This window comes from Ranitomeya imitator, chromosome 4 (genome assembly GCF_032444005.1).
Source record: "Ranitomeya imitator isolate aRanImi1 chromosome 4, aRanImi1.pri, whole genome shotgun sequence".
In the NCBI taxonomy this organism is placed as follows: domain Eukaryota; kingdom Metazoa; phylum Chordata; class Amphibia; order Anura; family Dendrobatidae; genus Ranitomeya; species Ranitomeya imitator.
This window is the reverse complement of record NC_091285.1, coordinates 583,512,466-583,529,880: the sequence shown is the minus strand read 5'-3', so window position 1 is coordinate 583,529,880 and position 17,415 is coordinate 583,512,466. Positions and strand designations below refer to the sequence as shown.

The 17,415-nt window shown below is 48.8% G+C and overlaps 1 protein-coding gene across 6 annotated transcripts in view; it reads left to right on the top strand.

Moving 5' to 3' along the window:
* GOLM2 (golgi membrane protein 2) overlaps positions 1–17,415 on the top strand; it is a 79,994-nt gene that overhangs the window by 55,019 nt on the left and 7,560 nt on the right. For 3 of the 6 annotated variants that reach the window (XM_069766468.1, XM_069766464.1, XM_069766469.1), the window contains exons 6-8: positions 1,733–1,813; positions 1,901–1,996; positions 3,641–3,775. In XM_069766468.1, coding sequence (XP_069622569.1) covers positions 1,733–1,813; positions 1,901–1,996; positions 3,641–3,775 — 312 coding nt within the window. The remainder of the gene's footprint in view (positions 1–1,732; positions 1,814–1,900; positions 1,997–3,640; positions 3,776–17,415) is intronic. The other 3 variants (XM_069766465.1, XM_069766466.1, XM_069766467.1) reach the window with 2 other exon arrangements.

The window sequence follows — 17,415 nt, the reverse complement described above, 5'->3', positions numbered from 1 at the left end:
AACATAAAGATAGCATTTATTAGATGTGCCAATTCTGGCGCTTTGCCTAGGTGTTCCAACTTGCCCTGTAGCGGTGACAAGTGGGGTTCATATTTGTGGGGTTGATGTCACCTTTGTATTGTTAGTAATGGATGGGTGTCTTATAGACAATACAATAGGCGTCTATAAGGCTATGTGCACACTTTGCAGATTCCACTGCGGATTTTTCCGCAGCGGAATTGCAAAATCCGCAGTGAAAACCCATCGCGGTTTTTACTGCGGATTTATCGCGGTTTTTACTGCGTTTTCTTCTGCGGATTTTCAACTGCAGTTTTCTATTGGAGCAGCTGAAAATCCGCAGAAAAGAAGTGACATGCTGCGGAATGTAATCCGCAGCGTTTCCGCGCGGATTTTTCTGCAGCATGTGCACAGCGTTTTTTGTTTCCCATAGGTTTACATTGAAATGTAAACTCATGGGAAACTGCTGCGGATCCGCAGCGGTCAAATCCGCTGCGGATCCGCAGCAAAATCCGCAAAGTGTGAATATAGCCTAAGACACCTATCCATTACTAATCCTATAGTTGTATGGTAAATAAAGACTCAGACAGAATAAAGTATTTTATTTGAAATCTAAACAAAACACAGTTTTACTTTTTTATTTAAAGGGAACCTGTCACCCCGTTTTTTCAAGATGATATAAAAATAGCGCTAAATAGGGGCAGAGCTGTGCTTTAAATTAGTGTATTTTTGGAGCTTTTATTCCCCACCTATGCTGCCGAAATACCTTTGTAAAGTCGCCGTTTTGGGCTGTCACTCACGCTGGTCTGGTCATATGGGCGTGGTGACAGCGCTGTTTCTCCCCCAGATCTCCGTTGGTGGCGTAGTGGTGTGTGCATGCCCAACAGGCGAATCCAGTGTGCAAGTGAAGGAAAAGAGCGCGATCTGCGCTATTCCGCGGTTTATCGGTGGGCGCGGCCTCACAAAGATCTTTGTGAGGCCGCGCGTGCGCAGATGGTACTTCTCGGCTTCCCGGGGCTTCAGGAAAATGGTCGCCGCGATCTCCATCTGCGCACGCGCGGCAACCCGCGGCCATTTTCCGGAAGCCCGGGAAGCCGAGAAGTACTATCTGCACGCCCACGCCCATATGACCAGACCAGCGTGACTGACAGCCCAAAACGGCGACTTTACAAAGGTATTTCGGCAGCATAGGTGGAGAATAAAGGCTCCAAAAATACACTAATTTAAAGCACATCTCTGCCCCTATTTAGCGCTATTTTTATATCATCTTGAAAAAACGGGGTGACGGGTTCCCTTTAAAAATAACAGACAGTTATACTCATCTAATGACTGATTCCACTGAATCCCTCATCTCCTGTAATAAAACGAAAATAAAAAACAACAATATCCCTCACCTTTTCGTTTGTTCTGTCCCACACTGTAATCCATGTCTGGGGGAGAAATAGTTTTCAACCTGGACGGTGCCAAGATGCAACTGTCCAGGCTGAGAACTACTGGTGACTGAGCTGCTGCGAGTGCAGCCTCAGTGACCGGCGGTGACATCATGGAGATTACCTCTGGTCACTGAGGCCGAGTTCCCAGCTGGGCTGAAATGTCGTGACCTCGGTGAGATCCCCTCTAGCACCATGAAAGTTTTTCTGGTACCCGAACCCAAACTTTTTGTAACTGTTCAGCTGAACCCGAACATCCAGGTATCCGCCCACCTCTAATTCTGACTATGAATGTTGTACCGTAGATGCTGCCAAAGCAGGAGGGGATGCAGGAATGCCAGAAATAGAAGACAGTGAGCCAGCGAAACCAGACGCAGTCCCCACCGGTGAGTCTAAGGAGAACAAAATGGGGGTTGACGTTTCCATCTGTTGTCCTCTTTGCAGTCACTTATTCATTCATGTCCTTTATGTAGCAGAGAAGAAAGTAGAGTTTGGTGTGCTGGTAAATCAAATTGGGGAGTCTGACATACAACCTTCATTGCAGCCGGACGCTATTGCAAAAGACCAAGGTAGGGATTTGCTTGGGCCATGATACCCGTGAACTGGACTGATGAGTGTGGCCACGTTTCACATCGAAAACCCCCATAGTCGTTCATACGTTACGTGGTCGTACCTATATCTTATCTGCAATTTCCATTTTTTTTTTTTTTTTTTTTAAATTGGGATAATTGGGGTGAAAGCGTAGTTGATTTCAGATTTTAGGCTTTGTGTGGAAGAAGACGAGAACTTGTAAGTAATTCCCGAGGGGGAGAAATCAAATAATCTGGTAATGTCTCTCAGCTCTGTATTCTTATTGCAGGACTGCTGAAAGACCTGGCCACTCTTCTGACAAGTCTGCTCTAGTAGAAACGTGTATTTCCCATAAAATCATTATTCTGGATCCTCACATCTATCTGTTATTATTGTGCCATTCCCGTTATTCCTCCTGAAAATGTTAGAATACATTGACAGCTTGGTGTAACTATTCTCATTGTAAGGTCAGTCTCACACGTCCAGATAATTCCGGTACCGGAAAAATTGGTACCGGAATTATCCGTGTCCGTGCGTATATGTGGCACACGTGTGCTGCCGGTGTGCCGACTGGGTACCACACGGAGCGTGCAGGAGACAGCGCTAGAGATAAGCGCTGTCCCCTGCATCTGGTGCTGAAGCCGCCATTCATATCTTCTCTCCAGCAGCGTTCGCTGCAGAGAAGATATGAAAAATCCTTTTTTTTTTCTTTCTCTTTTTTCGTGTTAAAAATAAAGATCCCTGTCAGCCTTCCCCTCCCACCCCCTGTGCGCCCGCCTGCTGTTAATAAAATACTCACCCGCTCCCTCGCAGCGTCCTCTCTGTGCCGCACTTTCTCCTGTATGAGCGGTCACGTGGGGCCGCCCATTACAGTAATGAATATGTGGCTCCATCCTTATGGGAGGTGGAGCCGCATATTCATGACTGTAATGGGCGGCCCCATGTGACCGCTCATACAGGAGAAGGTGCGGCGCGGAGAGGACGCTGCGAGGGAGCGGGTGAGTATTTTATTAACAGCGGGCGGGCGCACAGGGGGTGGGAGGGGGTTGGAGACAGGGATCTTTATTTTTAACAAGAAAAAAAAAAAAAGGATTTTTCATATCTTCTCTGCAGCGAACGCTGCTGGAGAGAAGATATGAATGGCGGCTTCAGCACCACGTGGGGGGGACAGCGCTTACTGTAGCGCTGTCTCCTGCACGGCACATGGACTGCACACGGACAACGTGTTTTACACAGACCCATTTACTTTAATGGGTCCATGTAATCCGTGCGCTCCCACGAACACTGACATGTCTCCGTGTTTTGCACTCGGACACACGGTCCGTGAAAACACGCTGACATGTGCAGAGACACATTGATTTCAATGTGTCTACGTGAGTCAGTGTCAGTGAGCCACTGACGTGTGAAACCGGCCTAAGGGGATATTGTAACAACTAGTCTCTCTACATTTCCAGGAGGAATAATGGAGTAAACGTAGTCGGAAATCTAAAGCAAGCTGATGCAGAATTGTAACTAAGTATTTATTAGAATACCAAGTCCAGAGAACTGTCCGCTCCTTGTGAAATCACTGCAGGTTTCCTATGGCACACCTATCTGGGGTACAAGGGGCATGGTCGTAATTGGTGTTTTCGCTTCTGCCATAGCTAAGTATCTTCCTCCTGGCGCCAATAAGGATTCTGTGTCCCCCATTGAAGACATCGCTGTGCACTTGGTCCAGCAGCCTCCGAAGCCAATCCTGAAAGAGCAGAAGTCCATGATATTCCCCAATATTAAGCAGAGTGAGTATATCATGGCTTCCTTAGGAAATCCTCATGTGATCACTACAATCCAGCCATCTATAACAGAAAGGACAGCAATAGCGTTTAATGAAACGTAAAAAAAAAAAATAATAATAATAATTGCGATCAATGTCATTTGTAATCTTTGCTATTCATTGTGTTTTTAATTGTTATTCTTCAGCATTGTCATCTATAGTAGAAATGTAAAATATTGGCTTCATAAGACAGTAGGAAACCTAACAAGTTGTGGCAGAGGGATGTGCTGCCATCCTGTGGTGTGTGCTGGTATTACACCTAATGTTTATACAGAGATTTCTTTATTTTACTCACTTATATAGCACTGGGTATTGCAGATGCAGCAGTGACCTGTCAGAGTCCCCACGGCTGCACCTTTGTAAAGGAGAATGTATTGCCAGCACCTCCCTCTGTGATTGTTACAGCTGTAATTCAACTTCTACCTGTATTGCTGAACATCGGACAACTATAGGAATACGGTTGCACACCAAACAGGGATAATCAATCAAATAATGTCCAAAAAAGAAGAAAAAAGGTGGCACTCACCATCAAAATTAAAACACTCCTTTATTTAATCTATTAAAATGAATACAGCGGGGAGAGGTGGATGCCTTCTGTGGATGGCGGCTGTTTAAAGGGAACCTAGTTAAATAAATAGGGCAGCACACTGCAGCGCCAAAACATGCAAACTTGAAAAAACGAAATTTGAACTGCATTACTGCACTAGAAATATGAAAAATGAGAGCTTTTAGCGCACAAAAATGGCCAATTTTATGTGTACCTCGTAGCCACGTTAAGGCATCTCTCTTATACGAGGTCCTACGTTTGACCTACCTCACTGAGAATAAACGTCTCCATCTGAATGGGTACATGTAAAAACCTCTTCTTGGACTCAAATTCTCTCTCTATGTGGAGGGGTATTGGACCTACTATAATTAAAACACCTGAAGCTAGGAGGCGGGGAGTGCACGATCAGAAGGCTAGAGAATGCATTTCAAAAACCTGACCTGCACATCCAAACATAGACTGAGTGTGAACAGGTGCTGAACCCAGAGTCGCCAACTCGTATATAGTTAAATAAATAGGGCAGCACACTGCAGCGCCAAAACATGCAAACTTGAAAAAACGAAATTTGAACTGCATTACTGCACTAGAAATATGAAAAATGAGAGCTTTTAGCACATAAAAATGGCCATTTTTGTGCGCTAAAAGCTCTCATTTTTCATATTTCTAGTGCAGTAATGCAGTTCAAATTTCGTTTTTTCAAGTTTGCATGTTTTGGCGCTGCAGTGTGCTGCCCTATTTATTTAACTATATACGAGTTGGCGACTCTGGGTTCAGCACCTGTTCACACTCAGTCTGTTTGGATGTGCAGGTCAGGTTTTTGAAAAGTTTAAAGGGAACCTGTCACCCCAAAAATCAAAGGTGAGCTAAGCCCACCGGCATCATGGGCTTATCTACAGAATTCTGGGTGTCGTGGTCCATTCTGGGGCCTCCCATCTTCATTCCATGGCGTCCTCTTCTTGTCTTCACGCCACGGCTCCGGCGCAGGCGTACTTTGTCTGCCCTGTTGAGGGCAGAGCACAGTACTGCAGCGCCTGCGCACTGCAATACTTTGCTCTGCCCCCAACAGGGCAGACAAAGTACGCCTGCACCGGAGCCGCGGCGTGAAGACAAGAAGAGGACGTCATCGTAAGAAGATGAGAGGCGCCGGACCGGACCGCAACGCCCATCGGATCGAACCACTGACCCAGGTGAGTATAATCTAACCTCTTTTTCCCATCTTTCAGATTACATTGGGGGCTTATCTATAGCATTACAGAATGCTGTAGATAAGCCCCTGATGCCGGTGGGCTTAGCTCACCTTCGATTTTTGGGGTGACGGGTTCCCTTTAACGCTAAGGCTGTGTGCACACGTTCAGGTTTTTTCGCGGTTTTTTCGCAGTAAAAACGCTATAAAAACTCATTAAAAGCGCATACATTATGCATTCTATCATTTAGAATGCATTCTGCATGTTATGTGCACATGGATGCGTTTTTTTCCGCAAAAAAAACGCATCGCGGTAAAAAAATGAGCATGTTCATTATTTTTGCAGATTTTCTGGTTTTTCCCGCAATTCTATGCATTTGGGGAAAAACGCACAAAAAACGCGTCAAAATCGCGGTAAAAACGCATGCGGATTCCTGGCAGAAATGTCCGGTTTTTGGCAGGAAAATTTCTGCAAGAAATCCTGACGTGTGCACATACCCTGACTGTGCTTCAACGCACCCAAGCGACAGAACAGTTAACAGTTAAGTGCGCTCTGCCTGGGTTTGGGAACCTAAAGGAGGTACAGGCACAAATCTTCTATGTAGAGAAGAATTAATTATATCTAGATTATCTATAAGTCCACTTAGTGATGTAATAATATTGCAGATTTGGGCCTTCCCTGTATGGAGTAAAGTGCCGCTTTCCTTGACAACCCCACCCACCCATTTATGGCCGGGTATTTATCATACATGTGTAGCCATAAACTCCTAATCTCTGGAGGTTTGTGAATTCGGATGCACTATGAATTAGTGTTATCCATGTCGGGTTCAGGGCTTTTCTCACTGCGGGGTCCCATGTTGTTGCCGGCTGGAATAGTATAAACTGCAGAATTATACAACATACTTGCTGTAAAAAAAACCCGGAGCCCTGAAGTAAATGGGGTCAGTCATAATGGTCGTGTCTACAATAGGAATGGAGGCCTTCACGGTAGTGTTGGCATAATGTTATATCGCTCAGGCAAATTCCTCAACGTTTGCAAAAACCACAACTCCATTAAGTAGGAAACCAAGAAAAAAAAAAGAACAAAAGAAATGTATAGCTGGATATCCTCAGTGTGAATGTTCAGCTCTGCCACATAGTGTTGCTGTGGTGGATTCAGTAGTCCATAAAGGGCCTGGACTCTTTTCTTGTCGAATATCATACATGTTCTGGGCACTAGATTCTGTGATGGACTATTGATCCAGAGAACTAGTCTGATTGCTGTATGAAGGAGTTCATCCCGTAATATGGAGCTATTTGTGTCTTGCTGTCTTGCTCTGGATCAATACATTAAGTTATAGATTGAACTCGATGGACTTGCAGGGGTTGATTATAATCAATACATCTTTGATTAATAATAATTTCCACAATTGGATGTGTTTAAATAAAATGTTCCTGTGCTGAGATAATCTTATAAATGTGTCCCTGCTGTGCACTGTGTAATGCCTGTGTCTGACCGTACAGGGACATGGTCTGATCATACCACAGCTCCTGGGCAGGGAGGAGGCAAAAAAATATACAGACAGGACAGCACCGGATCACAGCTGATTCTTTCTGTGAGGTAAAACATTTCTTACAGACAAAGACATGTTTTAGCTCACAGAAAGCAGCAGCGGTATCACCATGCTGTCCTGTCTATATTTTTTCTCTCTCCTCCCTGCCCAGGAGATGTAGTATGATCAGACCATGTCCCTGTACGGTCAGACACAGCCATTACACAGTACACAGCAGGGGCACATTTATAAGATTATCTCAGCACAGGAGCAATATTTTTAAACACATCCAATTGTTGAAATTATTTTTATTCCAGGATGTATTGATTAATATATACTTTGTTAATGGGAAAACCCCTTTGTCTACCTTCAGACTTTAAACTTTAAAACTACAGTGTAACATTTGCTCAGTAAAATACAAAATCACCCTGCTAAAATACAAAAAGATATGTGCAGGTGAACAAACCCCAAATTGGTGACCCCCTGTTACATGCTCTTCCTAAATATTGTATACAATCCACATAAGATGTGATGTGCACTGATCCACCATGACATTAACACCACTGCCAGGTGAAGGGGATACCATTTATTAGGGCAGCCGGAGTTGCACACGAGGCAGCAAGTGAACAGCCCGGTATTGAAGTAGATTGAGCCAATTCATCAAAGGTTTTACTCCAGAATTCTGTTTTTGAAAAATTGCAAAATTTAGGCACTACACAAGGTTGCACTAAATATCGAGACTTTTGGGGTTGTCAAACCATTTTCGCTCAGCTCTGACAAAGTGAGCGCATATAGGGCATGGCGACCCTGCTCATCCAATTCATGACAAATCTTACTCCAGTCCAGGACAGAGGCGCGTGCCACTTGTCAGATGCTCCTGACTCCATCACAACTCCTCAACACCGGCCTGAACAACACCAGTCCTGATAAGTTGGGATCAATGTTTAATGCAAATAGGCAAGTGTAAGGACCTGAGGTACTTGCAAGGGTGACATTGGGTACGTGGAGTTGCCTAAGCAACTACCCACCTCTGGTAGGCTGCCGGGGTGGCCGAATCTGGGCAACGAGCACTAAACTCTTCAATGTAAAGTCCCTCTCTTCTGGATTTTTAATAAGAGTTAAATTGCACAGATGTTTGTTTTTACAAGCACTTTGCAATTTTTGCCCATTTAAGAAGTTGAGGAAACCCTGCAGCTAAGATCATGGTGTCAGATCCCACAGGGCACCTCCAGGGGTCCGTACCTGGGGGATCCTACACTGTGGTTGTAATGTTATGGCTGCGGGTGTATATTGTTATGCAGTCCATAGCTCCTCGCCTCTGTTTCATTTTCATCACATCCTGACGATAGCTACTTATATAACACATGCCTTGAGGTGGTTAATTAAACTTTTGGCCTCTCTTCATTAATAATTTAGGTGTGTAGAAATAATAGATGGAGTGTGGAGTTACGCTGGCACGCTGCAGTTATCAGCATGGCAGATTAATGGAAACTGATGCCATGTTTACTACAGAATCAAAAGGTGACTTTTCCGGATGTCGCTGGTGAGGAGACATTCTGTCATGGGAAGAAGTCCTCACCAGATCAGACACCACATAAATCCATGAGCCCTTTCATTATGCCACGTTTTTTTTTGTTAATTATACAGTTCCTCCACCCTCTCAGATCCTTTCTCCCACTTCGTAAAAAAGAGAAAAATGAATAAGATATTTGATTGTAATGAAGCTAGGTCTCCATATAGGTGATGTAGGCAGCGTGCATTCACTAATGCCGGCAGTGGTGGCCTCGGTCAGTATTCACACCTAGCAGAATGCTGACACGTAGAAACTCCATTTTTTTGACATGTCAGCAGCTTGAGGAGGGTTTGAGAAACCAGAACCAGAAAGAAGCTGCTAGGTGAGGCTGCTCTGAGATAATGGGGTTTATATTACTGAGATCTGTATAGTCACCATCAGCACAGAATGACTGTTCACACCAAGCACAGGTGCTCTGTGCACCATGGCGGGGCCAAACATTGAACTGCACCTTTCCACCTGCTCTTTTCCCTCTATCCCACCTTTAACCTCTCTTCTTTGACAGCTTTGATTGCTTTTACAGAGCCAGAAAAGGGCAGAGAGATGGAAAACAAGAAGGTGGGAAGGCGCACTTTAATGTTTGGCCCTGCCAAGAGTGCACCGAGTGCCTGTGCTTGGTTTGCACAGTCCGACTCCTGGCAGCCTATGTGCATGGATCGATCTGTTACTGATGGTTCTGTATACGCATGTGGTTGGCCTCTGTAAATTGGCCTTTAACATGTAGCCCGATCAGTGGATGTTTAATACCCGTAGTCAGTCCCCCCCCCCCCCCCCCAGAGTGAAGTGTGCGGCTCTCCTGCACCCTCTTCGCAATGATCTACACAGCGGCCATTACTGGGGTGGATATCACTGCGGGACCTCCGCTCTCCATGAGAATGTCGTCCAACAGGTTCCCGGGTGTAAACCAGCAAAATTTCTTATTAACACTATGGTGCGTCCAGCAGTGTGGGATTGGCAGTGGAGACCGGCATTTTACCGGGAGGCTCGTGTTCATGCAGAGCTCCAATCCTGATGATTCTCTACCACAGTGCAGGCTCTGGTCCGTGTAGTCCTTGCATTACGTAGTAATAGTGGAGATCTGGGATGAAGGACGTGCTGGTTTTTTCTCACCTTTTCCCAGTATTGTACATACTCGCCATTGTTTACTCTTGATCTAAATTAACCAATTGTAGCCGTCATCCTATGATGCTTCTCATTACAGAACGTCTCCTAGCTCACAATCCTGCTGCTAAAATGCCTAAAAGGACACGTCCCCTTTCCTGACCGCTTTCCTTCCATAAATACCTGTACTCCTCATATTATAACCATTCTGCAGCATCTTTTCTTAGATCTGCATATATGAACACATCGACAACTGGGTGTTATCATTCTTTCTTTATCGCCTCTCATTGGGGGACACAGGAACCATGGGTGTATGCTGCTGCCACTAGGAGGCTGACACTATGCAAATAAAAAAGTTAGCTCCTCCTCTGCAGTGTACACCCCACCGACTGGCATTAAACTCTCCAGTTTAGCTTAGTGTCAGTAGGAGGTGGACACGGGTCTTTCATTAAACCCTTATCTACCTCAATGTGCGTCGTTTTTTCTTTCAGGTTCTCCGGATGGGATACAGGGTGAGCAGTCACTCCTGTAGTCCCACATTATGGACTATGAGTACGGCGTGTACTGCCACCCCGTATCCTCATAGATCCCTCTCCAGGACCAAGAGCCTAGCACACAAGCGTGCTCAGAAGTCAGGTCCTGGCTCCGTCCCCCACCCACTCGCCCACCAGAGCCTGTCGGTCGGAGGAGACGAGGACGTCCGTCACCACCTACACGGACGTCTAATACCTTCCACTTTTTTAAGGTTAGTACCGACAGCGTGGGAAGTTAGGTGAGTATTTGTGCTCCCTATCAGTCGCTACTCCTCCTATGGGGCTCTGTGGATTCCCTACATTTCCTGCGCAGCTTTCCTTCTGAGCAGCGCGGCGCCTTACTGGCAGCCGCACCGCTATTTCTGCGGCCGCACTTCTCAACCTGCGGCCGCACCTTTTTCTGCAGACCCACCGCAGCACTGGGCGACACTTAGGCCCCATTGCTTCCCTATCTTTGCGGTGGTCTTGATGACCGACTGCGCTGTCTCCCACCGCGGCGCGTTTTTACAGGCAGTCGCACTGCCTCACCTGCGGCCGCATCCTTTTAATCTTTGCGGCGCGGCCCCCTTCAGGCAGCCGCATCGTTTTCCCCGGCGGCCGTACCTTGGGAGGTGACGCGCGGCCGCGGTCCTCTCCAGCGGCCGCCGGCTTCTAATACAGGCCCCGGCTCTTCCCGGGGCCTACTTCCGGCGCCGGCATCGGCGCTCCCCCTTTCCTGCGGCGGCTGCCGCGCCTATCAGCCGAGCGGCGCCCGCACTGTTTTTTTTTGCGCCGCACCGCCGATAACCACCTTTTCTGCGGTCAGCGGCTTCTAATTTAGGCCCCGGCTTTCCCCGGGGCCTACTTCCGGTGATGCGCTCCGCCCACTTCCGGTATCATTGGGCGGGCTTTCTCCCGCCCGACAAACTCTGCCCTGCATTCCCCACCCACCGGCGCCATCTCGGCTGGCTCCGCCCCTTCCTCCACGCCGCTGCTGGACGCTCAGGGCACGCGTTTTCTTCATCATGCCACGCACCTGCGCCGGGGGAACTTCGCAGAGCGCTCTTTCTGGGAACACAGCACGCCATCTGCACTGGGGATCCACAGCATCTTCCTCCAGGCCTGCAGCTCCTGGTATCCGGGGTTTTTCGTCTGCCGTGAGTAGCTCTGCACTGCAGACTGACACCCTCCTCTGCCCCACTGTCCCCTAACCTGCTGGCATTTTCTTCAGGGACCTCTTCAAAATGTCTAACTCTAAAGGGGGCCGCTCTCGTCCTCCGACTTCTTCATCTTCTGCCTTAGTCACGTACTTTGCATGTTCGTCCTGTAACAGCAAACTTCCCTCAGGTCAGTCCTCCCCGCTGTGTCAGTCCTGCAGCAACCCGATTGTTCCCACCGCCCAGGATCCCCCGGCTGTTCCGCCCGAGAGTGATCCCCCCATCCCAGGCTGGGCCGCCTCTCTGTCACAATCGGTGGCCGATTTAACACGGGTATCTCAAACCCTAGTGTCCGCGCTGGATCGGTGACCCCTGCAGTGGCCAGCGGGTCGCAGGAACCGCCGCCCGAGCCCTCCTTGATAAGCCACAAAAGGTCCAGACAGGAACGTCGGTCTGAGTCCTCTTCGCGCTCCATTTCGCCGCTTGGCCCTCCCCCGCGATTGGTGTCCCACCGATCCTCCTCCCCTGAGTCAGGCGAGGCATTATCTGATGCGCCTTCAGAGGATATTTCGGAGCTGGATCCTAACCAAATCGCCACCATGAGTGAGACAGTACAGAACCTCATTGGGGCAATAAACCAAACCTGTGGCATCAAGGATCCCTCTACGGAACCCGCAGATCAGGCGGTTTCGTTTAGACGGGCCAAACCACCTTCTAAATTTTTCGCTCCTCATCCTGAATACGAGGAAATCTTGTCCAGAGAGAGAGAGAACCCCACTAGGCGTTTTCAGAGGGGAAAACGCCTGGGTGTGCTATATCCTTTTTCTCCAGAACTTACCGCCAATTGGACGGTCTCTCCCTCGGTGGATCCACCTGTGTCCAGGCTGTCCACCAACACGGTGCTTCCTCTGTCCGGCGGAGCATCTCTGAAGGATTCTAACGATAGTTATAGAATCCTTCGCGAAATCTGCTTTTGAAGCGGCTTCAGCGGCTCTATGTCCAGCTTTTGCGTTTACTTGGGCTTCAAAATCCATTTCAAAATGGGCCAAGGATCTTCGGCGAGGTATCCTGGACGGGGCGCCTCCCGCGCAATTAGCGGAACTTGCCAACCAGATTTCCCACGCTGGTGAATACCTGGTTTCCGCCTCCCTGGATGTCGCGTCTTGTGCGGCTCAAGCTTCCAGCAATGCCGTTGCCATCCGCCGGACCGTTTGGCTCAAGGCCTGGCAGGCGGACTTGTCCTCCAAAAAGTCCCTCACTAGTCTTCCCTTCCAGGGCTCTCGTCTCTTTGGTTCCCAGCTGGACCAAATAATTAAGGACGCACCCGGGGGTACAAGTTCTATTCTCCCCCAGGCTAAGCCTCGTCGCCCTCCTCCTAGACGACAGTTTCGTTCTTTTCGGCCTTTTCGGCGCTTTGCTGCGTCAAACTCCTTTTCCCAGCAGCAACAGAGGCCACAGGCACGTCAAGAGAAGAAGGCGGTGTCCTTTAGGCCCACTCCGTCCTGGCGTCCTTGTTTCTCCCAGGGTAGATCCTCCAGGCCCAGGACTGGAAGATCCACCTCGGCATGACTCTCGGCAAGACTCCAGCCCAACTCCCAGATCGGGCGGCCGTCTTCTCCTTTTCAGGGACATCTGGATTTCCGCAGTAGAGGATGCATGGGTCAGGGAAGTTGTATCCTCGGGATACAAAATAGAGTTCGCTTCCCGACCTCGGGATCGTTTCTTCCAATCCCGTCCTCCAAGAGACCCCGCTCTAGTTCCGGGCTTCTTCTCAGCCATCGCTTCTGTGCTCAAATCCGGGGTAATCGTTCCCGTCCCAGAAAAAGAACGCTTCACGGGTTTCTACTCGAATCTTTTTGTGGTACCGAAAAAAGATGGCAAAGTTCGCCCCATTCTGGACCTCAAATTGCTGAACAGGAGAGTTCGCCTGAGACACTTCAGGATGGAATCCCTTCGTTCAGTAATTGCTTCCATGGAGGCTCAGGAGTTTCTATGCTCAATAGATATCCAGGACGCCTACCTCCATGTCCCGATATTTCCCGGACATCACAGTTTCCTGCGCTTCGCAGTGCAACGAGATCATTTTCAGTTCGTCGCCCTGCCGTTCGGTCTCGCAACCGCGCTGAGAGTGTTCACGAAGATCATGGCGGCGCTGATGGCCATCTTGAGAGTTAGAGGCTTGGTCCTATTTCCATATCTCGACGAGATCCTCATCAAGGCTCCGTCCTTTGCTCAGGCCCACGAAAGCCTGTCCATTGTTCTCGACACCTTAGCCCGTTTCGGGTGGCTGGTGAACCTTCTCAGCGCATCCTCTTTCTGGGCATGCTTTTCGACACTCGTCAGAGCAGAGTCTTCCTTCCCAAAGACAAGAGATCCACTCTTTGTCGGGACATACGCTTGCTCCAGGGTCCTCGACCTCCCTCCCTCCGTTCGGCCATGAAGGTTCTGGGGAGGATGGTAGCTACATTGGAAGCGATTCCCTTCGCCCAATTCCATTCGCGACCCCTTCAGCAAGCAATTCTGTCTCAGTGGGACAGGTCGGTCTTCTCCCTGGATCGATGGATCAGACTCTCCTTTCGGATCAGGCGTTCTCTCAACTGGTGGCTGACGTCACCTCTCATCTCCCAGGGCAGGTCCTTCCTTCCAGTACACTGGCAGGTGGTGACAACGGACGCCAGCCTGATCGGCTGGGGTGCGGTTTTTCTCCACCTGACGGTTCAGGGCCGTTGGTCGCCGCAGGAATCATCTCTGCCAATCAACGTCCTCGAAATTCGGGCCATCTTTCTGTCCCTCCGCCACTGGGAAAGGATCCTCAGGGGCCTTCCAGTCCGGATCCAGACGGACAATGCCACGGCTGTGGCATATGTCAACCATCAGGGGGGGACTCGGAGCTCCTTGGCCCTTGCCGAGGGATCCAAGATCCTCCTTTGGGCAGAGGCAACGGTTCCGGTGATATCCGCGGTGCATATCCCCGGCATGGAAAACTGGGCCGCCGACTTCCTCAGCCGCGAGGGCCTCGCGGCAGGGGAATGGTCCTTGCATCCGGAGGTATTCCATCAGATTTGTCTTCGATGGGGAACTCCAGATGTGGATCTCACGGCGTCTCGAGTCAACAGGAAGGTTCCGCAGTTCGTCTCCAGGTCCCGCGATCCTCTCGCAGTGGGCGTCGATGCTCTGGCCATTCCTTGGTCACAGTTCGAGCTGCCCTACCTGTTCCCACCCCTTCCATTACTTCCCAAACTGTTGAAGAAGATCAAAGCAGAAGGGGTGCCGGTCATCCTGATCGCCCCGGATTGGCCCAGGAGAGCTTGGTTCGCGGAGCTCGTCAACCTTCACGCGGACGCTCCCTGGCGCCTTCCAGACAGGCCCGATCTGCTGTCCCAGGGTCCGATCTGCCACCCGAATTCTCGGTCGCTCAGTTTAACGGCGTGGCTGTTGAGACCGCGGTTCTAAGAGTGTCCGGCCTTTCGGACCGGGTGATTCACACCATGATTCAGGCTCGGAAGCCTTCGTCTTCCAGGATCTACTACCGCACCTGGAAGGCCTACTTCCGTTGGTGCGAGTCCAACCGCGTTCCGCCTATGGTTTTTTCCCTGCCTTCTCTTTTGGCCTTCCTTCAGGCAGGACTGGATTCGGGCCTGGCTCTTAGTTCCCTGAAGGGTCAGGTCTCTGCGCTTTCCATCCTCTTTCAGAAGACCTTGGCCTCTCGGCCACAGGTTAAGACCTTCTTTCAGGGGTAGCCCACGCCGTCCCACCGTACAGGGCCCCTGTGGAGGCATGGGACCTAAACCTGGTACTGGACGTTCTGAAGGTTTCTCCCTTTGAACCTCTTAGGGAGATTCCTCTATCAGTTTTATCATGGAAGGTGGCCTTTCTTGTTGCCATCACGTCCATTCGCCGCGTTTCCGAGCTGGCAGCCCTGTCTTGCCGTCCTCCGTTTTTGGTCATTCACCAGGCAAGGTGGTCTTCCGGCCCCCACCTTCTTTTCTTCCTAAGGTGGTTTCCACCTTCCACCTCAACGAAGACATCGTTCTACCTTCCTTTTGTCCAGCTCCGACTCATCCTCTGGAGCGATCGTTGAACAAGCTGGACCTTGTCAGGGCTGTGAGGATCTATCTGGACAGAACGTCCACTTTCCGGAAGACGGATTCCTTTTTCGTCATTCCTGATGGCACGCGCAGAGGCCAGCCGGCTTCTAAAGCGACTATTGCTCGCTGGATCAGAATGGCAATTTTGGAGGCTTACCGGGTCAAGAACAGAGTGCCCCCTCCTGGGATTAAGGCTCACTCTACCCGGGCAGTCGGCGCCTCCTGGGCGGTGCACCACAGGGCTTCCGCCCTACAGCTTTGCAAAGCGGCAACTTGGTCTTCCATCCACACGTTCGCCAAATTTTACAAGATCCATACCTACGCATCGGCGGATGCCAGCCTAGGCAGAAGGATCCTGCAGGCGGCAGTGGTGAGTCCTCTGACCTGATAGAAGTCTGTTTTTCCCGCCCTTGGGACTGCTTTGGGACGTCCCATGGTTCCTGTGTCCCCCAATGAGAGGCGATAAAGAAAACAGGATTTTTGGTTGCTTACCGTAAAATCTGTTTCTTGAAGCCTCCATTGGGGGACACAGCTCCCTCCCAATGTTTTTGTTATATGTTCTCTGACTGTTCTCACGTTTACAGTTCTCAAGTTTGTGGTTATGGTTTTTCAACCTTGTTCTTTCTCCTACTGCTTTCTCACTAACTGAAGAGTTTAATGCCAGTCGGTGGGGTGTACACTGCAGAGGAGGAGCTAACTTTTTTATTTGCATAATGTCAGCCTCCTAGTGGCAGCAGCATACACCCATGGTTCCTGTGTCCCCCAATGGAGGCTTCAAGAAACAGATTTTACGGTAAGCAACCAAAAATCCTGTTTTTTATCAAAGGGGCGTGTCCATTCCCACAGTGTTGATTGGACAGCAATAGACTGGTAAGGGACACTCCCCCAAGGAGACACACACGGCGTGAATAAACAGAGGAACCCACAATCCAGATCGAAGAAAAGATGCTCCACAAATCTTGTTATGGAGAATACAAGCATCTACTAAAACAAACATTTTGGTAGTGCCGACAGATCCTCAGTGCTTGCTGCCTGACATTCATCATTTATACACTGCTATTTTAGAATAGAACTTTTTATATATTAATTAGGGATCATCTCCCAATAGACAATTATTGCATATCCGATTGATCTGCCATAAATGTCGGATATCGGCTGGTTCCATCTCAGTTACTCACACTTATTTCCAGAATAGGGGTCTCCCGATCCTCCGTCCCAGGATTGAGTGGAGGGTGGTAGCGCACGTTCAGTCTCGGTCTCCATTCATTATTATAGGAGTTGCTGTATTCAGGAGGACGCCCACAGCAGTGAATGGAGAGAGCTATCCCATGCTCCACCAGCCCCCACTCACTGGTGGTCGGTTATACCAAGTCTCTTGCGATACAACCCCTTTAAGCAGTCTGTGGCGGCACAGCCTGCATACGTTCAGGATTTTTCACGTTTTTTTCACTATAAAAATGCATAAAAAACGCATACATATGCATCCTAATTTAGAATGTATTCCGCAATTTTTGTGCTCATGATGCGTTTTTTTCCGTGAAAAAAAACGCATTGCGGTAAAAAAAGCAGCATGTTCATTAATTTTGCGTATTTTTCGCGTTTTTCCCGCTATTTTATGCATTGGTAAAGCTCCGGGGAAAAAACACGCAAAAAAACGCATGCGGATTTCTGGCAGAAATGTCCGTTTTTTTTGTCAAGAAATTTCTGCAAGAAATCCTAAACGTGTGCACATACCATTAATGCATGATCCACATGTTAATTTGCCATGCGTGTGTCCTTTTTTTTTTTTTTCTTTGTTTGGGCATGCACCCCATCTAGAGTCCCCACTATCTACAACTAACCTCTTTGCTGTTTCAATTGATTTCAATATAATTTTTTTCTTTCTTTTTCTTTTTTGGAACTGAATGATCAC